At 40.2% G+C, this 25914-nt stretch overlaps 1 protein-coding gene across 6 annotated transcripts in view; it reads right to left on the bottom strand.

The window, feature by feature from the left end:
• LOC117231852 (RNA-binding protein Musashi homolog Rbp6) overlaps window positions 1–25914 on the bottom strand; it is a 430672-nt gene that overhangs the window by 184062 nt on the left and 220696 nt on the right. For all 6 annotated transcript variants that reach the window (XM_033490701.1, XM_033490700.1, XM_033490702.1 and 3 more), the window contains one exon: window positions 23396–23488. In XM_033490701.1, coding sequence (XP_033346592.1) covers window positions 23396–23488 — 93 coding nt within the window. The remainder of the gene's footprint in view (window positions 1–23395; window positions 23489–25914) is intronic.

The raw sequence follows: 25914 nt of genomic DNA, 5'->3' as shown, positions 1-25914 counted from the left end.
CACATGTCGACGCATACCAAGAGTACGAAGACTCCCTGACTTAGAAAAGCTGGTTTACGTCGGAAGGAGCTCGACGAGAGAGGAGCGAGGAGCCGGGTCGAAGGAAATAGAGGAATGGAGGCAACACGGCGAGAAGGGAGTAGAGGCCATGCAAATGGAAAGTTATACTGCAGAAAAACGAATATTGAATCAGCAGTTGGGTTGGCGGAGGGCGAATCGAGTCGATGCTTGCTTTTCATCCGTGGACCAACTCGTCGTCGGTGGCAGGATTCCTACGGAGATATGCATGCGGATATGTTGCGGTTTTACATCGAACCCTGCCCGCCTCTTCTCTTTTAACCCTCTATTCGTTGCGGGCACGATCGACGAAACAGCATCAAGTGGATTTCGTTTCTTCTTCGATATTCGAAGGAAGACCGCGAACCACCCGCCGCCAGGAGGTAGATACAAATATTTGTTTGTCGGGATTTTTCGGATTTGAAATTCTAACTAACTCGTTGGATTTACCCGGTGATTGTTGATCGGAGTTGTTTTTCGTCTAAATAACAATTTTATCGATTCGGCTTCGAGTTCCTCGAGACTGGTTAAGCAATTCGAAGATTGGATTTATCGGGACAATATGCTCCTCTTGAAGTACGAAGAAAAATGGAAGTTAAGAATGAAATATACTTACGTACTTGTTGCTAAGTTTATAAATTGATTTATTCTAATATTGTGAATTACCCAATTAGATTTCGTCTTTCCAAGGAAGATAATGTAATTTGCACGTGTTTAATCAACTTAATTTGTCTCTTGGTTAAGGTTTGACATTTTTTGTAGGAAAATCTAATTACAAACAGAATGTTTTCCCATAAATCGGAGACTGTATATTGTATTGACCAGAAATCAATAGAAAGACGATCCTGGAGTAGAACATCGAACAAGGTATTCTGAAAACAGCGACGATGTCAAGCCAGATAAAGGAGATCAGCGTGTGGAAAGACGTACAAGAAAGCAGGGAGTCAAATAATAATAACCGACGCCGAATTGGAAGACAGGCTAACGAACTAGTGCGTTCATTTAAAATCGTTCGTGCTGCTCGGTGCCTCTTAATAAGGTCTCGTTAATGACGGGACAAAGAGGCCAAAGAAGCGGAATGGATGGGACAAAAGAAATTCAGGCGAGTCACGATCGAACGCATGCGGCAGCCTAGTTATTCTTTGAAAAACAATAGATATACGATGCCTGGTTTGCGCCGGGCTTGATCGATCGATCGCAAACACGACCCAGCGGGTTAGGCAGCCATTGTAAAGACAGAGGGAGTTTCGCAAACGCGTGAATAATGGACACCCGTTTGATAAGAGAAGCGCTCGCGTGAGCCTGCTCGATTCGTCGAAGAGAAGGATGGACAGAAAGACAAAGAGAGATGCCGAGGGAAACCAAAAAGGGTGTATGAGAGAATGAGAGGCAGAGAGAAACGAAGGAGGAAGGTAACGAGGAAACGGAGGAATAGAGAAGCGGAACGATATCGGGACGAAAGAAAATAGTAGCAGGACCGAATTATTTATCGAGGAGAAAGTCGAAGCTAAATAAACGTCAGGATAGAGACGCCGATTTCCACACAGCTATCGGATCGCGCTATAAATGCACTAGCGCGATCCTTCGATCCATGAATCCCCTATTATCTCTTCCTCTAGAGACGATTTCTTTCCACAGTATTACTGGTGCTTCAAAGTAAGTAGTTTCCATCTAGTCGAAACTGAACAAAACTCGTGACATCTACATCCAAGTCCATCGAGACTCTCTAAATGATTGAAATTCAGTTTTTGTTTTTTTTTTTTATAATATTGCATGATACGTGGTAGTAGTTCGATGAAGACCGATGCTGGAAATATGAATCGTGAATGGAATTTAAATAGAATTATTCGGTTGTTCCGAGTGGCGAGAAACTCGCGAAGACAATTGCATCGTTCTCAGAATGCAACAGCGCAGTGACCTTTCAAACAGAGTTCGACTATAAATGAACTCTTGTGGACCAGTGACCTCAGGTTACCTACCTGACCTGAAAACGTCTCGTCGTCAAGCATCTCCTCCACGTATTGACTCAATTTGGTGTGAGGGAAGCTACGGAACGATTTATGAAATATCTGAAGTATTATGGTCGCATAATGTGGAACGGCAATGCTGCGAATTATTTTTAAAATAATCTGCATTCACTATAGAATTTATAGAACGTGAATTTATGTTCTTATTGTTCACTTTGTATACAAGAGCCGTAGACGTTCTTAGAAGACCACGAAACAACATCGATTCCCATTAAAAGATTAACAATAAGTCGCTTGAGTTGTACTTAGCAAATACATCAGAGAAGACGCGACGGATAGAACAGGAACGGGGAACGAAACAAGTAATCTTAAAGCGAATGTATTTCAACCAGAAACTACTCTTATTCCCTCAACAGGTCTTTCATCTGTCAAGGGAACAACTTTATACTTTTCCCTGTACGCTCTTGTCTCCCTATTCTCTAACATTCCCCCTCTTTATACAATTTTCATAGTTTCCTGGTGGTCGTGCATTCCGTTCGTGGGAGACACGGGTCTTGCCAAATATACATGACCGAAGGCAACCGTTTCCGTCAAAAACCAAGCAAAAGTGAGAATATAAGGCGTTGCCTCGTGACTAGTGTCACTCCACGATGTCGTGGCCAAAAAATTTTCCGAAATTTCCCGGGGGTCCTGTGTCTGCGCGACATTCTGTCCTTCTCTCTCTCTCTCTCTCTCTCTCTCGTCTCCCTTTCTTCTCTATGCTACCATGGTTCGTTCTCTCACAGCGTTCCGGCTTTTCTGCTAATATTTCATCGTAGCCACAGTGGCGTGGCAGCAGCGGCCATCTTGCTTCCGGGCCCGGGTGCGCCGGAAGCGGCCGGATGTGCCGCGACAAAGCGCCGTTGCGGAAAAATCACGGGACTATGAAGCGTGGATAAACAGAGAAGGAATAATCTGTGTTCTCGCCGCGCGCCGCCCCGACGCCTGCCGATGAAAAACATTGGCGCGAAACTATATTTATGCAGCTGCTGCCGGGATTTCGAGCGCGCACCGGCAAACCCGACAGTAACAGTTCCCGCATACGCAATTCCACGATTTTTAAAGATCGAACGCAATTGAGAAACGCGGAACGATCGCGGCAGAGACCTTTTATATTGCTACCGGATCGCCGGGTGCTATTGATACACGACGATTATATCGTCGCGTTGTTTTTCAATGACGATTTTTCCTCCCTCGTTTTCTGGCGATTTTTTAAAGGGGATTCGATACCGAGATTCGGTGAGCGATTGGTTTTACCATCGTCGTCATTGTCATATGACGGGAGGATTTAACGTTCTTTTGTGTTTTTGTCAAGAGAAAGGAATGCAAAATGTAATTTGCAAGATTTATGCAGATGGATTGTAACGTTTTCACTGATTGTAGAAGGAGATGTTAACGTTGCATAGGTTTCAAAGAATCAATAATCCGTTAAATACTTCATCGATAGAATTTAATTCATGCATTATCGTGTCACAAAAGCATTAATGTTTCACGCATGTATCATTGTCAGACATCAATAAGTACATGACAGACGGTTCTATTTATTATATCGCATTATGTAACCGCGTTCTCGATTTGTCACTGTCTGTTATATCCGAACCAAATCCTAAATAATATATTGTCCCTTTCTCTTTCTCTCTAACTCAGATTTTTGACAAGGCTATCTTGCCAACAATCTAAAAACTTGCACGTAAACGAATGGCACATTTAAATTCCACAAGTGGAAACACTGATCACACGTTTGCCGCGCGTTTATCATACTCTCTCAACGTTTCTCGAAGTAATTTCATTAATAATGTGCTCGATTCCCCAAATTAAGCCATCTCTCAACTATCAGACGGAATTTTGTTCCATCGAGAGGAATCCCCGGGACTATACCGGAGAGCTATTACTTAATGACCGTCTCCGCTTTAATTTGTCAAGGTTTCACGAGCTTTTTCGTCGGGCTTCAAAGTTTCTGGGTCAACGATGTGCGAAGAAAAGAGACACGGAACCGAATGTGGGCGGCGAGAGGAAAAAAATAATAAAAGATTTAAGGTAATACTGCAGCACCCCCGATGTAATTTGCAGTATTCCTGGCTCGCGTTAATCACGCTAGATTTAGCGGATGGCAAAAACGTTTCGCGCGCACTTATCGCTTCCTGTTTCTTATCACTTTCGCATCGATGCACCCATCGTTAGGCGAATGCAATTTTTACAGATTTATCGTTACCCCTTCCTCTAGTATTCACCCCTTTCCTCCCCTCGCTCCTGGTCTTCGTGGCGGGCTTGCAATTTATTTCACAACGAAGTTCGTTACGTTTTCATTTTATTCGAAAAGACAAACGCGTCAGAATAACGCAAACGCATCATTATTTTCCACGCGAGAGAACGAGGACGCTGCGTTGCTTCGGCGTGTGGCGAGGGTAAAAAAGAGAGAGAAGAGGAGAGACAAAGGGGTAAAAAGGGGAACGCCAGAAACGCGTGCACGACGTTTCTCGATAATAGCGGATTTTATTGTATTATTGCGCATTTTCCAACAAACAAAGGGACTAGTCAAATTTGTTCAGACGACGTGTATCGGTTCAGTTTGTTCGAACGACGTGTATTGGTTCAGTTTGCCCGGTCTGTCGTATCCTGCTTATCATCACCGGTTTTGCGAGCGGTTTTCAATAGCGATAAATTGTTCCACGGCTTCGTCACTGTTTTGCCAATCAAGACAGTTATTAAATTGTTACATGTAATCGCTGGCAGACACTATCGAATCCAATGCACGCTCAATTACGATATAAATGAGAAGTCATCGATATGGTATCGCGACTCGTGATTTTTACGAATTTTTAGGTCACCAAATTAATCATAGTAAAGTATTTTATAAAGATCTCACGTAAAGATTCTACTGCCCTATTTAACATCCAATTTGAAGCAATTTCTTCTTAGTAAACAAGTACTTCGATCGTTACGGCTTTAGTGTCTCGAAAGAATTCAGGTTTTGTTAAATCACCGTTCGAAACTCTTTCTTCTGCTGTTGTAGAACTTGCAAAACTTTTTATCTTTGTTCCTTTACCAACAGAATGAAGGTATCAAAGATCTATTCCACGCCTCGTTGGCGACGATAAAGATTATCGAATCGTTTCAAACGCAATATTATTTCCTTGCTATCATGATAAACACATACTCAAGATGAGAGCGAAGAGAGATAAAAAACAGAATATTACGTGATCCGGTTATTTACAGTGTAAATTCGCGATAATATAATCTCATCCGAGTAAGTACGCATCCAACAGTTATTGCGCTAGAGAACTGGAACATTTGGGACGTCTGATGAACATGAGAAACTGCTTTGTTTGCAAGCGGAATCTACCCACCGGCAACTAATCTTAAGAAGATTCAGCTGCGGGTTAGACACATTCAAAGAACACCAGCATGAACAGATGTTCCGTCTTTTCGCGTGAAATCACGTCGGATACGCGCCCATGTAAATATCGAGGAAATTAACCTTTAATTAACGACGAGAAATTTCACTATATTCGAAATCTCTTTCCTTCGTCTCAATATTGATCTACGCTCGTGAGTTCCAACGGTACTGTCTCAGCGTGCTTTCTTACTAATTCTAAATATGATATTAAGTCGTTTCTTAATACCGTCAACAAAATATTGAGAAATTACAGCAGCTAGAAAAGGTATTTGCACATACTTTTATCTTTTAATGAAGCGTTTCTTTATCAGATTCTACATTTCATTTTTATAGTATTCAATATTTACAGTTATGTGAAAGTATTACTACATGCTATGAAATTTAATATACTTGGAACTAATTACCTTTTGTAGCTATTGTGTAGCCCTATTCTGATCATGAAAATAAAGAAAGGCAGTTTAATAAATATACATGTATTCCAGGATTAAATAAGGAGACGATGATTGAAAATCTCCAAAGAGATCTGAAAATAAAGGAACAAACAAGATTTCACGTCGATCATCCGAAAAAGCAATTATCAACGCATTTTCTCTTTCCAGCAGACGGTAAAAGTGGAGAGCGAGCCAAGAAACGGAGAAACAAAGGGAATAAAGAATTTTCAATTGAAACACGAGACGTTGTTCCAACAAGGTTGTGGACAAACTCGCGACAGACAGAAGTCAAACTCGTATCGCTGTGTAAAATCGAGTAACATAAGGGCTGCTGGCGTTGCTCCAGGAAAATCAAAATTTCGTCATCCGGTTGTAATTCGAGGGACGCGCCCCCATCCACACTTAACCCTCTCTCCCCCTGAAGAGTATACCAGGGCCAGACTATTAGATTTTAACCTCATCTTCGGCGGTGACTTCGATTTCGCTCAACGAGCATTACGTTCACAACGTCATATCCCCGGAGGGAACGATTTTTCGGCGAGGTAGGCTTGCAGCTAAATCAAGCATGAGCATTGCCAGAAGAAAATTCTTTTTTGCGCGTCGCTTAAAGCCTGGGAATAGGATCGCTTGCTTCGAATACGACGAGATTTTTGCTCAGACTATAGTCCTAGGAAATTTGATATTTTATCGTTTAGTCGTCCCTGATCGAAAATAGAATTAAATTTTCCGGGTTATTGGTATTAAGATAGCAATTTTTAAAGAATTTCGAGGGGATTTCCTGGAAAAAAGAAATTCTTCAAAGCTGAATACGGCTATCGGTGGAATATTTTTCCACGTAAGCTACTTTTATTCAAGCAATTACTAAAATCGATTTATCCTATTGTTTATTTATCGTATAAAAATACAAGGAAATTCACGATAAACGTAATAAATAAGTAATAAGAAAATGGAAAGCAAGGATAAGTGAAACGAAGAGAAAATTGACGAAAACAGTAATGACGTTTCACCAATCTTTCTTTTACAATCATCTTCAAAGATCATTTTTGGAGTACCTTTGTTTTAAAAAATATATCATGGAAGCCACAAACGTTCTACGCAATAACTATCCATTGGTTCTCGTGTTTGGCCACTTGTGACCGGCTTAGTTCGAATACAGTTATCCCGTGGATGATAGAGTGATCTCTTCCTGCTCGTAGCTTTATCCCGGGGACACAATTTTCCCTGTCGTGAAACCATAAACATCCCCAGCCCACGGGCATACCTTAGCCGGCCCCGGCTCACTCCATAATCTGGCCGCCACTCTAACGCTGCTCCCGCGTTTCTAGCGCCATTTAGATAAACTCGTAATCTAGACGCCGTTTCCTACGGTGAAATATTCCCCCGAGGGTGTTGCAGGCCACCGAGTACCGGATCCCTGTGCATCTATAGCGCTCCACCGAGCCAGGGGTGCGAACCCTTTTGCGTCGAGAATTTAAAATCGATCCCAGCTCGATGAAAACGAGCCATGGAAATATTGGCCCGTGGCAAGCAATTGGATCGACCAGAGCAGTTGTAGAAACGCAATAGGAAATGCATTTGTGTGTGTGTGTGTGTGGTAAGTCTTTATAAAAGCGTGTTTTAGTCACTGGGTCTTGAATTATACGTAGTTACTTATTACGAATTTAAAAATAGATTGAGATATAGTAGGAGTTATAAGAAACATTGCATTACAGAAATAAAAATATACTATACAGGAATTATATAAAAATTACATTGGAATTATTATATATAAATTCTTTAGTGAAAATAATAATATCCAGAAAATAATAAAGGAGTTAGAAAATTATTTTACGATTGCATAATTCTAGAAACTAGAAATCGTGATAAAAATTGATGGTTTCAACGCTGTAATCCATTACCGATATACATATGTATATGTAAACGAATACTGAAGCTGACTGAGTAATATACGACACGCCCAGTTTTCATCGATGGTAGGTATAAAGAAACGGAATTCAACATTCACGAAACGCAAAGGTTTCGACGACCACGTTGGGAGATTTCGAACGACGATGGATCGCTGGCGAGGCGATGCATCAAGCACACCCGAGGTTTAATTCAAGCCTGGAAAATATATTTCACGACGTAATGTGATTCACGGCAAGTGTAAATCTGTCGGTTCGAGACGGGAAAACGCGTAGCCTTAATGTCGACGTGTTTCATTTGTTGCTCGACACCGAAACACGCGCGTGTACACGTTTTCTTCACGAATAAATCCACCAAAGAAATTCCAACGAGACGCCATGGCGCACATCGTTCCCCATTCTTTTCAACTTTGAATCGTTTCCTCTGTTTCTATATCCCCTTTCTTCTACTCTGCCTGAGTTCTTCTTTTTCAGTGTGTGTGTGTGTGTGTGTGTTTTTTTTTTTTAATTTTTCAGTTACATCGAGACACCGAAGGAAAATTTCATTTCGGGTGTGGAAAAATATGAAAGACGGATGAGTCGAAGAATATGACTGCATCTCGGCCGTCCTATTTGAAATACAAATGGACGATGGTAACACGGAAAGAGAAAACAGGAGATACACCTTCGTCAACTTTGTCGTTGCTGCGAATTATTTGCATAAACAAATTTCGACGGAAACGAATTCAACACGCCAGGAGTATTTCGCAGTTCCAACTATGCAGAGCAGTCTCGTTCAGAGTGACTCCTCTAACCCCTTTTCTCCAACGTCACCCTTGTCGTTCTGGCATATAATGATTTCTGGCTTGTTACGTTAACTTATGCGCAATAATTTGAACACACAGGGATGTTTTTTCGACAACGTCACAGAAGTCTCACGCATACGCAAGCTTCATTCTTGCAGTATAGCACTTGCAATATATGAGGATTGGCACTTTTGCGAGAAAGGAAAAATATGTTGTTATTCGCGAATTTGATAGAGTTTCAAGTACTGTTCTAGGGAACGTGATTTTTCAAATATTGTCCATATATTTGGGAACACTTTTATATAATAAAAACTCTAAATTTTTGCAAAAATTTGATATAAGTTGATTTCACGGTTAATTAGAATTTGCTCGATGATTTTAACATTTCGTAGAAAATGTCCAAAAGATTATTCGCATCGATCCTAGAAAACATTAAAATTTTTCGTTGATGTATTCAGATTAGAAGAGAAACGAAACTCATTGGACGATTTCATCAAATCATCGTCACGTACAGCAACGAAATGAGCCGCACGATCGACGGGGAATTATTCTATCGAATTATCACAGTCGAGGAAGCACTGTCTTGTACCGTAAAATTGCTCGTTTAGTATCGAGACTTCGGTTTAATCGGTCGGGGATTCCATGGTTGTATCTCTTTTTTGAGGGGATCGGGGACAATGTAGAGAGGGAGGAAAAAGCGTCGTCGACGCGGTCAAACGCAACGAGCGTCCGGAGCAGACGGTCGAATGGGCAATCAACGATCGAATGCTTCATGCGGACGGACCATTATTCGCGTCCAATCGACATTGCAACATGAAACACCGACAATTGCCCGATAAAATCATTATACGCCTCATTACTTGTCAGCTGCAAACGCTCGTTGTCTGCCTTTTAATTTACAGCCGGCCTCGCTGATCGCAATTTCAACGCAGCCATTGTAATTGGTCCCCTCCTTGTCCGTGGGCGTTGGATCTCCTTAACAATTTTCAACGGTAACAATAATTGAAACGACTATTCCTTGCTCGTTCACTTCCGTCAGGAATTAAACCTGTCTGACTAGCGCAGACCGTAATTATTGTATGCCGAATCTATTAGGAAGTACAGATGATTTAATATTTTTATGCCAAATCGAAATTGAATCGTTAAAAATAGAGAATATCCTGTGATTTGAGGGAACACTTTTGCAACAATGTTTGCATTTTAATGGGAACTTAACGATACATCGAAGGTTTCGTAATATAGGATAGTATATTCCTTATAATTCTTGCATTTACAAAGAAGTTCGATCTTGAAATCAATTCTTGCTTTAGGAATGAATACGCAATTAAGCATAAACGAATTAATTGCAAATAATAACAGTGCATGTTGTTGCGTAAACAAATTGTATTCACAGATAAATTCTTTGAACCTCGCACATATTCGCAGATAAGTAAATGTAACGGTTACTGCGGCTTGTTTTTGTTTGTCACGATATGTATTTATTCCCCGTCGATTGTTCGCGGTAAATCAACGTGCCCGTCATGAGAATTCCGCCTGGTGAGCCACGCAAAACGTGCGCGCCCATAACGAAATTTCAAAATGTACGTTCGAGCCGATTCACGTTGTTCGTTTTGATCGAAGAATCTCTGTTCTGCGAGAGTTTAATACGCGCGCGGGCAAACGTTTTGCGAGGGGGCGTGTATAAAATATTCGTGTCCCCAGGTGTCTCTTAACCACGTAACTCGTAAACCGCAAGACACAATGCGTTCATTAATTGCATTAACGGATTCCATGCCTGGCATGTAATGTCGTCATTGAAATGCCGCGCGATCAACGGACGACCACATTTCCCCATTGTCGTTTCCGATTTGCACACGACGACAACATGGAAAGCCCAGAAACGGGGGTGGAAGTGGGCGCGCAAATAAAACACCGCTTGATGACCGTCGAGACGATAGCTCGAGGTGTTTCGGCCGCCGATAAAGCGTCGGTTAATTGCCGAATGAAATTAAACAGCAGTTAAACCCTCGAGTCTTGAGTAATTATAAGAAGTTATAAGATGCCTCCTGTAGTCTGATTCTCCATCGTGCATCTCCTCCAGCCTCTCTCTGTCTCTTCTTCCCTTTCTCTGTCTATAACGCTCACGGCCTTACCACCTTCATCAACCTACTCTACCATCCCATCTCTCTTCTTCCCTTTTAAAGGCAGTATCCCTAGAGGCCGTTAACTGCAATCAAAGTTAACCCGGAGTTATAGGGGAAAACTGCAGAGCGGCAGTTAATGTTTAACGGGACTGTTAAATGCAGGCTTTTTCTCGCTCCCTCTCTCATTTTCCGTGGCCTGCTGTATTCCTCTAGTTCCTCCTTACTCCTTTCTTCATGTCTGTTAGCCTCTTTCCCCTATTCTTGATCTTTCCATTCCTTCGACCGCTCCGAGTCAGACGTTTAGGCCATTTCCGGCTGCGGCCGATTCACCGAGGTCTAAATTCGACTTTAGTGCCTGGACCGTCCTGTCCCCGCTAGGTGAACGGCCATTTGGAAGATTGCAGAGTCCTTACTTTGGCTGACCTACTTCGTGATCCGATTCTATTTGACACAATGCCCTGGCAATTCGGACCGTGCTCCAGGTGAACGAGCTGCCGCTCTCGTCGATTAGTTCGTTCCAAAGCTGCAATCGAATACTCTCTGAATCGAATCTTTCGGAGCGATTACGAGATGTTACGAACCTCCGTCGGCGACGTTGATAAAGAACGAAAATTTTGGGGAAATTACCTTTATACGGGCGACTTTTTTCCCCACAGTAACTGGCATGGTTGATAGTCCTGCGTCATATCAGTTGATAGATAGCGTACATTTTATACGAGTTTTTCTATGTAGGTATTCTAGGTCTTCGCTTTTTTCTTGTAGATATAGCGGTTGATGAATTGATCGCTCGCGAATTGGGTCCAACGAAATTTATGGAAGGTTGCACAGATTTATTGCCAGAAATGGTCGAACGGTATAAACATGGTTTATAACCTTGATACTCTTTTCCGCGAAAGTTATAAAAAGAGAATTTCTGATATATGATCATCGGAGGAATATCAAGCTAGAAAATAGTGAAAAATTCCAGTATCTCTGTTTCCTTTGTAGTGATAAAATTTCATTTAAATAAATTTCACGATCTTTCTTATTAGCGTAAACTTTAAAGATTTGGCAAACACAAACACGAAACAATGAGAATTCCACGAGTTTATTCCCCATCTTCCTAGTTTCGAAATAAGTACACCTCTGACGTTATCAACAATTATAATACCAGTTACATTCCAATAACACTCGATTTCCGGTTTAAACTTCTTGATCTTTGCTTAGCATTCTCTTCCTCTTTGAAATTCCGTAAACAGATGAAGCTGTACAAAGAACCATCTTATAACCGTGGAAACGTACACCGTTTTCAACGATCCAATATCAAGACACGGAGTAGGATATTCGAAAACCTAAGGACAAGATTGTCCAGGATAATTGCGAGGTAACTAGCAAAACATTTCTCGCTATTACATCCCGTCGTTGTCGTCGGGAATGTCGAGAGAGGAAGGCGATTCTTCGCGCGCGAAATTCCGGGAATGCTGGCTGGTAACAATATTTACGGTCGTTCTCGAATATGCAGTGGCATAGCGACGATTTCGCGATGTAAAATTAACGAGGGAATAAGAGACGAGGGCCAGGAGAGGTTGCTTTAAAATGGCACGGGTTCTATACTGAAACGGCACTCCGCGGTAAATGGCCTGCACACCCTAAAACGACCGTGCAAATACCTGTGCGATAAACCGTTCCCCGGAAATGCAAATGGCCATCGTTTACGCAATACTCCACCTACCGGTTGAAATTAGTATCGCGTCGGATCAATTCCGAGTAGATTTCTTGGATTAATTTAACCAGCGTAACTGAGATCATGATAAGACAAAGATATTTTTGACCCTGAAGTTTAAGAAATAATTACAGCAGAACTTCGTTTGTTTGCAATTTTAGACATACGAAATCATAGCCGAGTTTTCATTAGGCTATAAATCTCTAGCATGCAATACCATGTGGAATCTGAGAGATGCGCAAGAGCAGTCAAATGTATATATAGTTTGTTATTATGTCAAAATGACAATTCATAGAACACGTATCGACTGTAACTATAGTCTTATTCACACTACGGTTAAGCGTAAATCTCTTTTATCGGAACTACTCGGTTATCCTAACTGTTTCTCCTCTCCTTTCCCGACCTGTTTGGATAAACGGGATTTTACTATAAAAATGCGAAGGAGCTATTATATATATACGTAGCAAATGATGATTAATTAAATTCACGGCTAGTAAAGGATGAAACGTGTCCTTGGCAATATTACCGTCAACGTGGCGTAATTATGAATCGTCGTAACAGATAATTATGGTAATACGTGATTACGAATTAGCGGTAACGTAACGTGAATTTATGTAATTATTACAGTAATGAATCTGCTAGCCAACATGACTAATGCAACGTATTTCCCGCAACGGACATGACAAATACGTAAATCTGTATCATGATAATTACTGTAATCAAGCAACCATGTACCCCCCGTATTGACGGTAGGACGGCATGGAAGACCGCGAGGAGTCGTGTCCAAAATTTCATCCGCGTGAAACACGTGCGACCACGTATCAGGCGTATATTTTCCGTGTACACGCTGCCGGCTTGTTAAATTTTATGCAATAAAGTACAGCGAATTAGAGGGGCGTTTGCAGTTTGCTCTTTGAACGCGAGATTAACAAAGGGGATTTTGACAGATTAAATTTCATTTTCTTCCTGGCCTACGATCTATTAAATTTCCCGTTACAATTTCTCTTGCACGTTCTTTTGATTCTTTATTTATCGTATTGCCTTTAATCTGGTTAATTCGAATTTTTCAATATACATATTAACTCTGATCACATTTGAAAAATTCAGGCTTCATAGAGCTAATTTTCAGAAGATATTTTATCCGTTACTATTATTTCTTGTAGAATATTTACAATATTTCATTTGGCATTTTATGTTTTATACGTCGAAACCAATTGGTAATTAATACATCAAAATGAATGCTTTTTATCGCATAAAATATAGAATACGAAATAAAATTCTATATCTTGCGCTCAAATTGTAGGGTTATAGTTTAGTTTAAAATTCCTACAATATTTCGAGAACGTAGACTACAAATATATTCTGTTTACATCTTGGATGCAATATTCTTTCTATATACAATCGTTGACTATATCTAACACAATTTTATATTAAAACTCGTCGAAAATTTACTCCCAAAAAATAAAGAAAAATCGCAAGACATCCTGTCAAACACACTTTTAATAAACTGGGCAATATACGTATCACATATAAAGCAACATAAAATATTTCTACAAGAGTAGAACGAGCTCTCTCGATTTCGAAACTCAGACATCGTCAACGATGTCGCTAACAACGTCGGTTTTCCTGACAGCAACGACAATCAACCGATTTTCGCACAACAACAACCAATCCATCCTTGGTCCACCCTTATCCGCGTTCCCCGCGGGGAAACTACTCTTCTGCTGTGGATTTCTTCGCGCACCTATGCTCCCCGTGCTTCTCCCTTCGTGCGCGCACTTCTGCCACTTGCCCTCTTCGGCTTTTCTCTCTTGCCATCACGCCGCGCTGTCGCGTCTCCGGCAAGACGCGATGCTTTTTTTCCTTCAGCTGCTGGGGTGCTTCAGCCACGACGCAACGCAGTCTGTTGGTGATTAGTGTGCTCATTACGTCCGACGCTAATGATGCTTGCATCGCCAGACAAAAGCTGCGACAACCGAGCATACGAGTTGCGAGCCGCCGTCTCTCGTCCTTTCTCTCTTTTCTCGTCTGTCCTTCGTTTCCCGCATCCCTCAAACCCCTTTTTGTCCAAGAAACGCGAGACTTCGCGCACAGATGAAACCTTCGTACGAGCTTTTAACGTTGGTTAGCCAGCATCGTGGTGACGTTGTAGTGCGCGAGGTCGAATCTCTGAGACGTCAGAAGCGACGCCCACGCCACTGTGTAGGATAAGAGAATCGTACTTGACCTGACGTGATATTTCAATTTTTTGGCAAATTTTCAGTGATGCTACGATACAATGGCGATTGGAATTTGAGAAATCGAGAGCACGAAAGTGTCGATTTCCGAAGTATTTTGCAAGAAGTTTAATGAGTTTCTAGTGACGGGCATTATGTCAGAAAACAGCGCTGGTAGATGGCAGAAGTAAACTAGTCGTGACGAGCGCCCCAGCGTGAAACGGTCATTTTAAGAAACGAGTAAACGCCAAAGTTAATTGCGTTACAGGATGAAGCGAACTCGCGGCCGATCTCAACGAAATAATAATTCGCCGGGATACACAGAAGAAGAGGAACGGGTGAATTACTAACGTATTAAATTAATAGAATCGAAGGAATTAATAGAACAGTGGTTCGATTGTATGAACTAATTAGAGGAAATATGAATGGAAAACGGAACAAAACGGCCGACGCTTTAGAGCATGACACATTTTCATTTTGAACAGGCAACATTTTAATTGCGACACTCTGGAGCGCAATTAGGATAATGTTTTTAATTTTTCGGCTGGAAATTTTCTTGCACCCTGCCACGCGCTGGGACCGTAAGCATTTTTAATGAAAAGACTCTTTTACAATAGGATTTTAATCGTTATCGAATATGTTACTACCGGCTTTGTGTTAATTTTTAAATTATTCTTTCATAGAAATTTCCCTTGGAAATTGCAGTTAACGTGACAATTATGTGACGATTTCATGCCGCAATTGACGCGAAATATTTTTCTCTCGTCGACATGGGAATAGTCGAATAAAAAAATGTTTAAACGCGATATTAAATCGCTTATCCAACGTACTGCGAAATTAAAATTTCCCTTTTCGGAAAAACCGATAGTCAAATAATAAAATAAATTACTTTCAAAGAAATATTTGGCGTTGCAATTATTTTTTCTTATTATGTCCAAGAATCAGGATTAAAAAATTATTAAGCAGTATAGGAGGATTTTCAGAAAACTAATCGGCACGTACGGGGTATTGTTCGCTATGAATAAATAATCTCGTTTCATTCTACTCAAAGAAGGAAAATTCCCTCGATTACTTATAATCCAACGATCCGACGTTCCACATAAAATATGTCTTTAGATAATTCGCGCAAAGTTCTCCTCGAGGTCTCGAAGAAATCCATGGACCGACACGAATATCTTATCGTCAGTGAAAGACGAGTTTAACCGACTAAGAGGAAAACCGCTCGGCAAGAGTGGGAGTGATCTCTTTTTCAAGGGGTGGAGTAGGTCGTGTCGTGGCGACGGTACCGAAACACGAGGAAATTAATAAATTGCCCAAACTTAAGTCGACCCCTAAAGTGCTGGAATAAAAGACCTTCATAAATTTCATTCCACGCGCCCCAACACCTACGCTCGGCCGGCTTCCTTCATCCCCGAAGAAGCAATGCTTTCGCCTCGTCCCCTAAACGCGCGATCTATCCTCGCCCGTCTACGTTCTCTCGCGTGAGTATTTGGAGAAAGAGACGGGAGAGTGAAATTAGTTGCAGTATCCTAAGAACGATCTGAAACTCTATACAAACACATAATCCGACGTGAAAAAAGGGTAATCACTTTACGCGAGTACCGTTTAAATCCTCAGTTACTTTCTTTCTAGTTCGCAATTAAATTCTCTCATCGGTACACTCGTAAAAACAACGGAATAAGAACGAGACAACGAATCGTTTCCCTTTTTATGCGGTAACGTTTCAAGTGTACCGGATCGCCATAGTCCGAAGGAATTGTAAGAGAAAAACGAGAGAGGGCGAGAGATAGGTAACATCCAAAAATGTTAATGGTAAAATCGATGCGGGGCTAGACGTCTCGGGGAGCAATTAAACCGCGAGCCGGCCGCGATAATAGCGGATTTATTGCGACCCATTGGCAACCGACAGATTCCCCTCGTTATACTGTACGCCATACCACGAAAGTGGCAATTTTTCCACGAATAACAGCCCCCGATTGTTTCCAGTGGCCGAAACCCGATGAATATCCCGGTCACTTGGTGTGAAAGGTCGTTGGAGGATGAAGCTCACAATGCGCCACCGCCTCTGGCAATTCGCGCCTTATCGAATCGCCTTAATTGCGTTTTTATCGCGATAAAAAATGAATCGTGAATCGGACAGAAAGTGCACGGCGTCGCTATCAACGGCACCAGCTATCTAGCAACACGGTTTCGTTCGGTTAGCATTGGTCGGACGATGGTGGTGTCGGCGGATATAGAATGCGGGGGCGGCGGAGGCGGAAGGACGGAGAGTATGAGTGGGGGAGGTGGGGGCACCGGAATGAATAGCAACGTGAAACAAAAGCACCGGGTTACAAATGGCGTGTATTCGCGACGGCATTGTTTTAAATGGCTGTCAGACGCCCGGAATTTATCCCGTTTTGCTACGTGACAAGCGCCATTAAATTTATTTATTCATCCACGCAGGCGCGTAGCCTGTCACATTCGAGAAATCCCGCTCTATCTCCAACTACCTACGGCCGGACGGTACTCTACAGGTGAGAGAGGATCGCGTTCAACGATTATGAGCGATTCATGTAAATGGCCCGGTACGATATACATATGTACGATTTGTCACGTTATGCCTTATGTTGTCACGTTATCGTGATTTCTGTGTATACAGCGTGACATTGAGTTGCAAGAATTGCTTCTGTTGCTACAATTATCAGAGTTAAGGAGTTTCTCTGACGGACGTCGAGCACTTTGCACAATATTTTTTAGATTTAACATTGCTTCGTTTTATAGAAAAACATTGTGTGGAAAGTAAGAGGAAAGCTTTCCGCTACATTTGTTTCATGAGATACTAAATAACTGTTTACTGAGATTAGACTGCCACGTGGTTAATTGCTCCATAAATTCTAAGTAGAAGCGCGTTGCCCTTGGTAATAATTAAGTGGAAGCTTGGCAAATGTCGAGGAAAAGAGGAAGTTTATTTAAAAGAATTATTCACCTGGAAAGAACCCTACTTTTTACTGGACAAACGACGTAACAAACGTAGAAGAAAAAAGTGTAAAGTAAAAAACATGAGGATAAAAGAGCAATCCAAGGTGTGATAAATAGAATCGCGAACCATTCCCATCTCCTGTCTGATCAATAAAGTCCATTACTACTTGTGCTCCTGTTTTCCAAACATTAGCTCCATTAAAAAACAGTGGCTCTGGAGGGACGTTTCGTGTAACGCGCGCCGTTATAAACTCGACACTGTTCAACTAAACGAAGCGAATGGTGACGAGTAAACGCAATACACCACGATGGTGAAAGTTGAAGCTAAGTTTCTCTCGAGCGGAACCGGTGTACCGATAAAACGAAGTAATCTTCATGCTTCCAATCGACCAATCTCGATGACGTAATTGTCTTTTCAGCGAGCTTAGGGAAGCGAAGGGTAAACTTCTCGAAGGCTTGCAAGACCTGGCAGAGCCCTTCATCGATAAGCGATCGCTTGGAAGCAAAGTTCGCTTTGCGGCCTGGAATTAAACGAGCTCGTCGAGGCGATAGTTCCAAGAGAGATGGAAGGTACGAAGAAAAGAAAAAAATAGAGGAAAAGGTGGGTGGAACGAAAGAAAGAAAGCAAAAAGGAAAGAAGGGACTGGCCAACCAATCCCACGACGCGTTAATTCTTAATTTCTTAATTTCAAGTCGACCGTTAAGCACTGCGTCAAAGAGGTCTCGACTCTGGTGCACCACCTGCACCGTCTCTTCGACTCTCTCTTCGTCTTTTGGACCTCTTTGTCCGTCTCTTTTACCCATTCCTGGCTGTCGAACGAAAGATGTCGGAAGTTGAAAGCGAGCGCAATTAAGCCGTGCCTCTTTGGGATCCCCATTCATTTTTCAAGTAACGTCGTCGAATACCCTCATCTAAGTTTTAAATCGCGCGGCTTTCGGCGTGCAACGGAGTCGAAGTCACCGGCACCACAATCCATGGAAAAGGTTACGATTTACGGCAAGTGGGATTCGTGTCGATGCCGTGAATTACTCGCGGGCTAATTACGTACGGGTTTGGGTATCCAATACGGTACTGGTGATTCCACGACACATAAAAATTCATGAAACTAGCCTTGGACAAAATAGCGTTTCTTTCTCCGTATTTCTTCTTCTTTTTCCCTTCTTACACGAATCGATGATTTCGTTGGTTCGATATTGTATCTTCGTACATCGTAATTTCAAATATTCGATTATTCTTATGTTAATATTATCAGCATTGTTATTGATTATTTGGGACGTGGTTGAAAAGACTTCTGGAAATGTATTCCGAGAGATAATCTCGACTATCTATCGTGAAAGAAGTTTCTATCGCGTGAAATACAAAGAGCTGTTACCGTTTCGTTTCTCAAAGAATAAACTGTGCAATCGCGTCGAATGAATTCCCATTTAAACGCGAAAAATACATTACGCTCGATATAAGACGGCACTAATCCGTGAAAAACGTGCTTGTTCCTTTCGCCGATCGACAGGATGGATTTATGGGGCAAATCCTTGATAAGGTTTACGTCCTCGATCGTATCGGTGTTTGCTATCAGTCCTGGGTTCGATACATTGTTCCTTTCGCGTGAAGGAACTCCACGATACAAATAAATATAATGCAGTTACTGGAAATATCATCAGGTCGCTCGAACAACTCATAGCTTCGCCATTTCGCGGATAAGGATTTATTTCCTCTGTTCGTTCTTCTCCTCTCATTCGTCGTCATTCCTTTCTCCGTTTTGACCACTTTATTCAATGGATAAAAGACGAAAGAGGTTAAAGGACGAAAGGTACTGCGACGACGTATAAATATGATAGAAAGTTTGATGGAACTTGGTTCGCAATTTACTAAGAAATAAAATTTCGTAATAGTAACAATTGGATGTATGTGTACGATGTCGAATATGTTTACAATTCTTTTCTCGACTTATATTATAGAAATATCTAATTATTTTCATAAATTAATACCTATTGTGATAATGGCCAAATTTTCCCTACTATAGCATACCTTCATTATATTATTAAAATAAGCAATTTTTTAAAAGGAAAGCTTAAACGAGTATTTATCTTCATTATCGAGTAATTATCTTCATTTTGTTGTTTTTTTTTTTTAATAAATAGAGACATATATCAAGCGCTAATACAGTAATAGATACAGTATTCATTATTTGAAAATGTTATAAATATATAAGTATCAAATCATCGCTTCACGAAAAGTAGAAATTTTTCTACTTTCTATCAAACGCAAAAGAAAATCTTACGAAAAGCTAACTTCGTTAAGAAAGGATGAAATAGTCGCAATTCTTTTACGAGTTCCAATCTAAGATTTCGCGAAGAAACTGAATATAACGAAATTACCAGCAATACCATTAACTTTATCAGGCGGCTCGTGCCGTGGCTATTTCACCGACGAAGACCTCCGTTTCACCCTTCTTTATCCCGCTAATCAGCGCGGGATATCCAGGGTTGCCGAGAAGTAGACTGACCTGAAACGGCCAGCAAACGATATAAGGATACGGTTGGATTCAGTCTGCAGTTCATGTGTTTGCGAGTTAAGCATGGACGAGGTTGTTTGTACAGACGTGCTCGACGTAGTGAATTTGCGACTACGTGCACGTCACTCGTGCGTTAGTGCCGATAGGCTAACTAGAGAAAGAACCCACCAGTTCGATCAATGCTAATCTATTTAAATCAGTACTCTATGAAACGAGAAAAGATATAAAACGTAGAGTCGGTATATCATCTTCCTAACTTCCTTTTTAATTTTTTGCATGCAAGGAATTCTTGATGAAGTTTTTTGAAACCAAGAGTTACGTTTCGGAAAGAAACTACCTTCTTTCCTTTTCTGTATTTCATAAATGAGAGGCAAATTGTGCGAATGGTTCCAATAAAATACACAGGACTAAAAGAATGAGGATCTACGGAAGGAAACGGGAAGAAAAGGATCTGCACTAAAATCACAAAAGAATAATGTCCCACAATTTTACAGTGAATTGCAAAGTGGACACATTTTATATTTCATACAGAATTTAAATATTTTCTAAAGATCAATTTATCCATTTTACTGGGGTAGACGTTTTCGATATTGTCTATATGCAATCCCATAATCGTATATACGAGAAGGATAATTCGCGTACAGTTCTACGTGTATCTGAACACGATGTGTGTCCGATCGTATTTCCGTATGTGGGTCAGAGTCACGAGGGAGGCGAGCTCGAACCATTGTTAACAGGAAACTCTGCATTCGGAACCGGACGAGACTTTCAACGGCGAAAAGAAGGTTGAAAAAGGGAGAGATCGTCGCGGTTGGGATGAGTCAAGAGGCCGGAGATAGTGCCTCGCTCTGATATCTCAAATCCATTCCTGGTTCATGCCACAAACCGTGGACAACCGTCGACTTTCACGATCTTCCCTATTTTTTTCCTTTTCCCCGTGTTTCTCCCTTTTCTAACCACTCTCCCATCTCACACGCGAACCAGACGACACTTTCGAAAAACGTCGACCGCGAAACGAAACCTTCGCCGCGTTTCCAGTGAACTTTTGCTCCAGAATTTCCGCTTGCATCATGAAATATGATCAGAGAAAAGTATACTTTTACGGAATTATGATTTCGAATAGATTCCGCGTTGACTGATGTTTGACGGGAACAATTCTTTTTATTCGAAGTTATCGACAGTGTTACAAGCTATAGGAAATACACATCATTTAATCGTTTCTAAGGTTTAAATTTAAATTGCGACGAGTGTGAGACTCGGAATAGATGCTATCGATTCTTATATTCGCGATTATCTAGAGGCTGTAAATTTGCAGAATTATTTGCGAAATAAAGTTTTTAAAGTCTTTGCTTTATTAACGAAAGACAATCGCGGTGTATTACGTTTTAGTGTCCTTCCTGTTTTATTCTCGCTGTGATAACCTATTCAATTTTTACGACAGTCTACATTGTTCCAGTAGTACACGGCCTTCCTTTCTTTTATTAATCTTGTTACCGCTATGGTGTCGTATTTTCCGTGTGATTTAATGCTAGCAACGTCTCTCTATATTAAGAAATCTTCCCTCGTAAATAAATAAACGTACATACGATCTCATAAGAACATATATAAAATCTTCTAGTCAATAATAATAATAATTATTATATTTTAGGACAAATACTTAAATGAACATGCTCAAACTATTTTAACAAAAAGAAAAAGAAATTATAATAATTAGAAAACAATCACGGCACATAAAACGAAACAATCGAAACATCTAACATTCATCGTCAAAAGCGAGATATACGAATAGTTCTAAGCTTTAAACTACAAGAGCAATCGCAAATAAAGAGACGGTAAACCCGAGTGGTAGACAACTATTTTCCCCGTATAATGCTTTCGAAACCAGCTGTACGTTCGTCCACTATGTCAATTTTATGTCCCGGAACAGACGAAGGGTAGAGAAAAAGGCAAATCGTAGTCGTTATTACCAATTACCAAACCGTTAATTCTATTTACGTTATCGCCAGAACGTGGAACGATTTCGGCCGACTGCCACCAACTCATAAATCAAGCTCAAGTACCATTATCTGTCTCATACACCGAGGCCGATGAATCGCGACGGCTATTATCGAGGCGATAGAAGCCGGAGAAGTTCGCACAATAACGCGTAATGGTCCGCGCAGTCTCGCCAAAGGTCGATAAAGGCTAATTAGCAGAAATTCTCGTCTCAGGTGGTCCTTCTACCGATTCCTAATCACTTAACCGGCGCCGAGTGGGGGCGTCTCGAGAGCGTTCCAGGATGTACAACGCGACGAGAAGGGATTTAACACGACCGATGTGATACGTGGGCCACGTTCAGTTGCCAAAATTCTGATTAGCTCTCGACTGCCAACGTATTTGCCAACGATTCAACCGTGAGACGTGCCACTTCGAATACTAAGATTGCCCGTTTCAGTCATATCAACGCTTCTCAGAGAATCATCACGGGTAATAAAAGAGAAACAAAATTTTAGAATTTGTAATTACAGTGACTATATTTGAATTCGTCTTTTTCTATTACGAAACTATCTGCTAAACAATAATACCCGAAAGAATTTGGAATTTTCTTATGCTAAAGTTAGGTAAAGATTTCAGAATTTTATTATGTTCTCAAACAAAAATGTCGCGATTTGACTATTCAAAACATACTACTTCTCCCCTAATATTATCGAATACGAACAAAAACAAACGTTTTACATAAATACTAAACCTTAAAATCTACATTTTGTTTTATTTTAATTGAAGAATTACTAATCCTTAAAAAATAAAAAATTTTAGAATTCCTAAGAATTCAGTACAATAATATTTGCTCACTAAACATGCGAGTCAAATGATAGACGCGTAAAGCAAACGCGAACGTATCAGATTCACTGAAACGATAAACGTCCTGAATCAGGGGATTTACGGGAGGTGTGAGCTTTTTACAGTCATTGGCCCTGTCAAATATCGCGTTCGAGTCGGATTAGGGCAACACACGTAAAATAAGCAAAACGCTGAATCAAGCAATGTGTCGGTCGCGTTGGCACGCTCGCCAAAAATGATGATTCCTATGGTCTCGCGGCAATGATTATCACCCAGGCTGCCCGCCTGGACCGTGACGAGAAAACCGAGCGAAGCAACACGCTCAATGATTTCGCCTGCGAGCGAGTTCTGACACGCGACAAACTGTCAGTGATATACGATTTTGGTGTCGAATGTTTGTCACCATGAGTTTCGTGGTCTGCGTACGTCGTGATTTACGCGTACTGTCATTAATCAACATCATTCGGTGCGTGTACTCACCGGGCCGAACTGTTCGAAGTAGTTTTTCACGTCCTCCAGCGTCGTCGGTGCCGATAGTCCACCGACGAATATCTTCTTTGTCCTTGTCACCATCTATAAGCAGAAAGAAATTATTCGATGTTATTAATGATATCTTGAAAATGTTAGAGAACATATACAGCGATCAGAAAATAATGTTTAAGAAATTACTCTGTGGCGATAGTAAGAAAATGTAGCATGTATTAATACACGAACGATGTTCCCTTAAGAAATCATTAAAGTAGCAAGAACATAATGAGTATACTATAGATGTTTGTTCATTCACGAAACATTTTGAAGTGCAAGAATTTTCAGAATGCTCGTGACATTCAATAATATGTAGAATATCTAAAATATAATACACATCATAATATTTAGTATATTTAAATTTTTCCTTTATTTGGCTACCATTCTTTAAACATTATTTCTAATTATGTTTATAGAGATATGAATACCAGAGTTTAGTGATAAGAAATAAAATAACAGAATTATTATATATTATTATATTATTATATTTCTTTATATTTCTTTATATTATATACGCGATACGAAAGAATATTTATACATGTATACAAGAGTTCCTGGAATACAGTCAGTTCGTTTCAAGTTATTCAAAACAATATTATGCGAGACTTAGAGTTCATATAAATGTAATAATTAAGTTTCATGTTATTGTTTGTCGAAACCGTATAACTGAAGTATTGTATTATACTCTGCATGCCGTAACTTTTTACCATGTACTACGAATCATCATGTAAAACAAGCACCATGTAATGCTTACCGGTATGAGAAGTTTGAACAACGTTTGAAACAAGTGGTAATTATATAATTATATGAGAAATTATTATGAGAAAACGATGAGGTATGTATAGAAAGAAATTAGATTTTGTTTCGTATATTACGATTCACTGCATCGCATCATATCGAGGATACAAGCCAGGCTATTTCTCGATTATAACGCCTTAAAACTTGTTAATTTACAAAAATATATAAAAATTACTATATAGAACTCGGGAGTAAAGTGCAATAGAACACATCGTTTTAATTTAACATTACCAATTTGCAATAAGATATAAATATTCGTACAAAGTTTTTTCATTACTTTCGTATCACCCATTTATCAGCGAAATGGATTCCACATGTTACGAAACATCCTGCATACAGACGTGATTGTTCGTGTGTTCTGAAAACTATGCCAATATATAATTCCGGCTATAAAGGTTTCAGAAACTTCTGTAAACTTGTTTCAATAGAATAACTATGTCAGAGCTTGTTACTCTCGTAATTTAGACGGCCCATTAACAAGCTTAAAAATAAATTGAACAAGTAATGACAGTTGTACAGGAAAAGTATAGAATGTATAACTATTAATTATAAGTTCAAGTAAGTTTATAATTTTTATAGTATCTAAGGATATTTTTTGGTGTTTGAATTTGAAAGAAGAGGAACAATAGAATTAGAATGTCTTTCACATTTTGCACTGCAACGCTTCCTAAACGGGCGATCCGAATTTCTGAACACGTATAGACGGTTTTTACAAACAGCTATTGATCGACAGACATATATTTACGTCAACATGGTCGTACACAGTACCGTTAAATCGTACGTGTTCATATTTGGCATGAAAAATGGAACGTACAGGAAACAGGAACGATATTTATTTCCTTTGCGACAACGCATTGAAACTCGTTATCATATTTTCAATAAATTTTGTTAACCGACCGACAAGATAAATTTCGCTAAAAGAGGTTCCTCCAAAGCAACCGTGCAAAATGACGAACGCCCGTATTCACAAAGCTAAAATTGCACATCAACTGTCGAAGAAACAATTTTTCTTTAAAAAATAAGAAAGCAGTTTGAATATTTCTCAAGACTACTTAGTTTTAAATAATATACAAAATTTTATTCGAAAAAGAATTTGAACAGGAGAAAAAAAATGTTGTCTTGTAATAAACAATTTATCTTGCTCGAATTTGTATTTTTTTTTTGTTCATTTTCTTCACGACACTAATGGTTAATAAATTTAAGGTACCGAGGATGTTGAAAACGTTTTACCATACGCTTTGAAATATGTTTACTTTGTAGACTTACAAGCACAAAAATGCGCCGGGAATAATGTTCTTTTTAAAGCATGTTTTGGGGACGAAAGAATTGAAAAGGGATGGTATACAGAGGGAATGGGGAAGACAGCTGAAAAATGGCACGGTTGTGGTTAAGAAATTGATAAGGAGGCTGATAAAATATGAATGGCCCGCGTCGGGCACGCCACGCCGTTTCTACGAAAAAGATCCTTTCAGCGGCGACATTTTTCGTATTTGTTCAAATCGGTAATGTCAATTCACGATCGCCAACACTGTGCCAGAATATTTTACAGAATTTCAATTGAATGGAACAGTGGAACAAAAATGTTTATTACAATTTTTAATACAACGATAAAATTATTAACATACTGAATTATATCTAACTATTGCATGCGAAATAATTCGAGGGAAGATCTATTG

This window comes from Bombus vosnesenskii, unplaced genomic scaffold (assembly GCF_011952255.1).
Source record: "Bombus vosnesenskii isolate JDL3184/JDL3185 unplaced genomic scaffold, Bvos_JDL3184-5_v1.1 scf7180000013274, whole genome shotgun sequence".
NCBI classification, from domain to species: domain Eukaryota; kingdom Metazoa; phylum Arthropoda; class Insecta; order Hymenoptera; family Apidae; genus Bombus; species Bombus vosnesenskii.
This window is presented reverse-complemented; position numbering and strand designations above follow the sequence as displayed.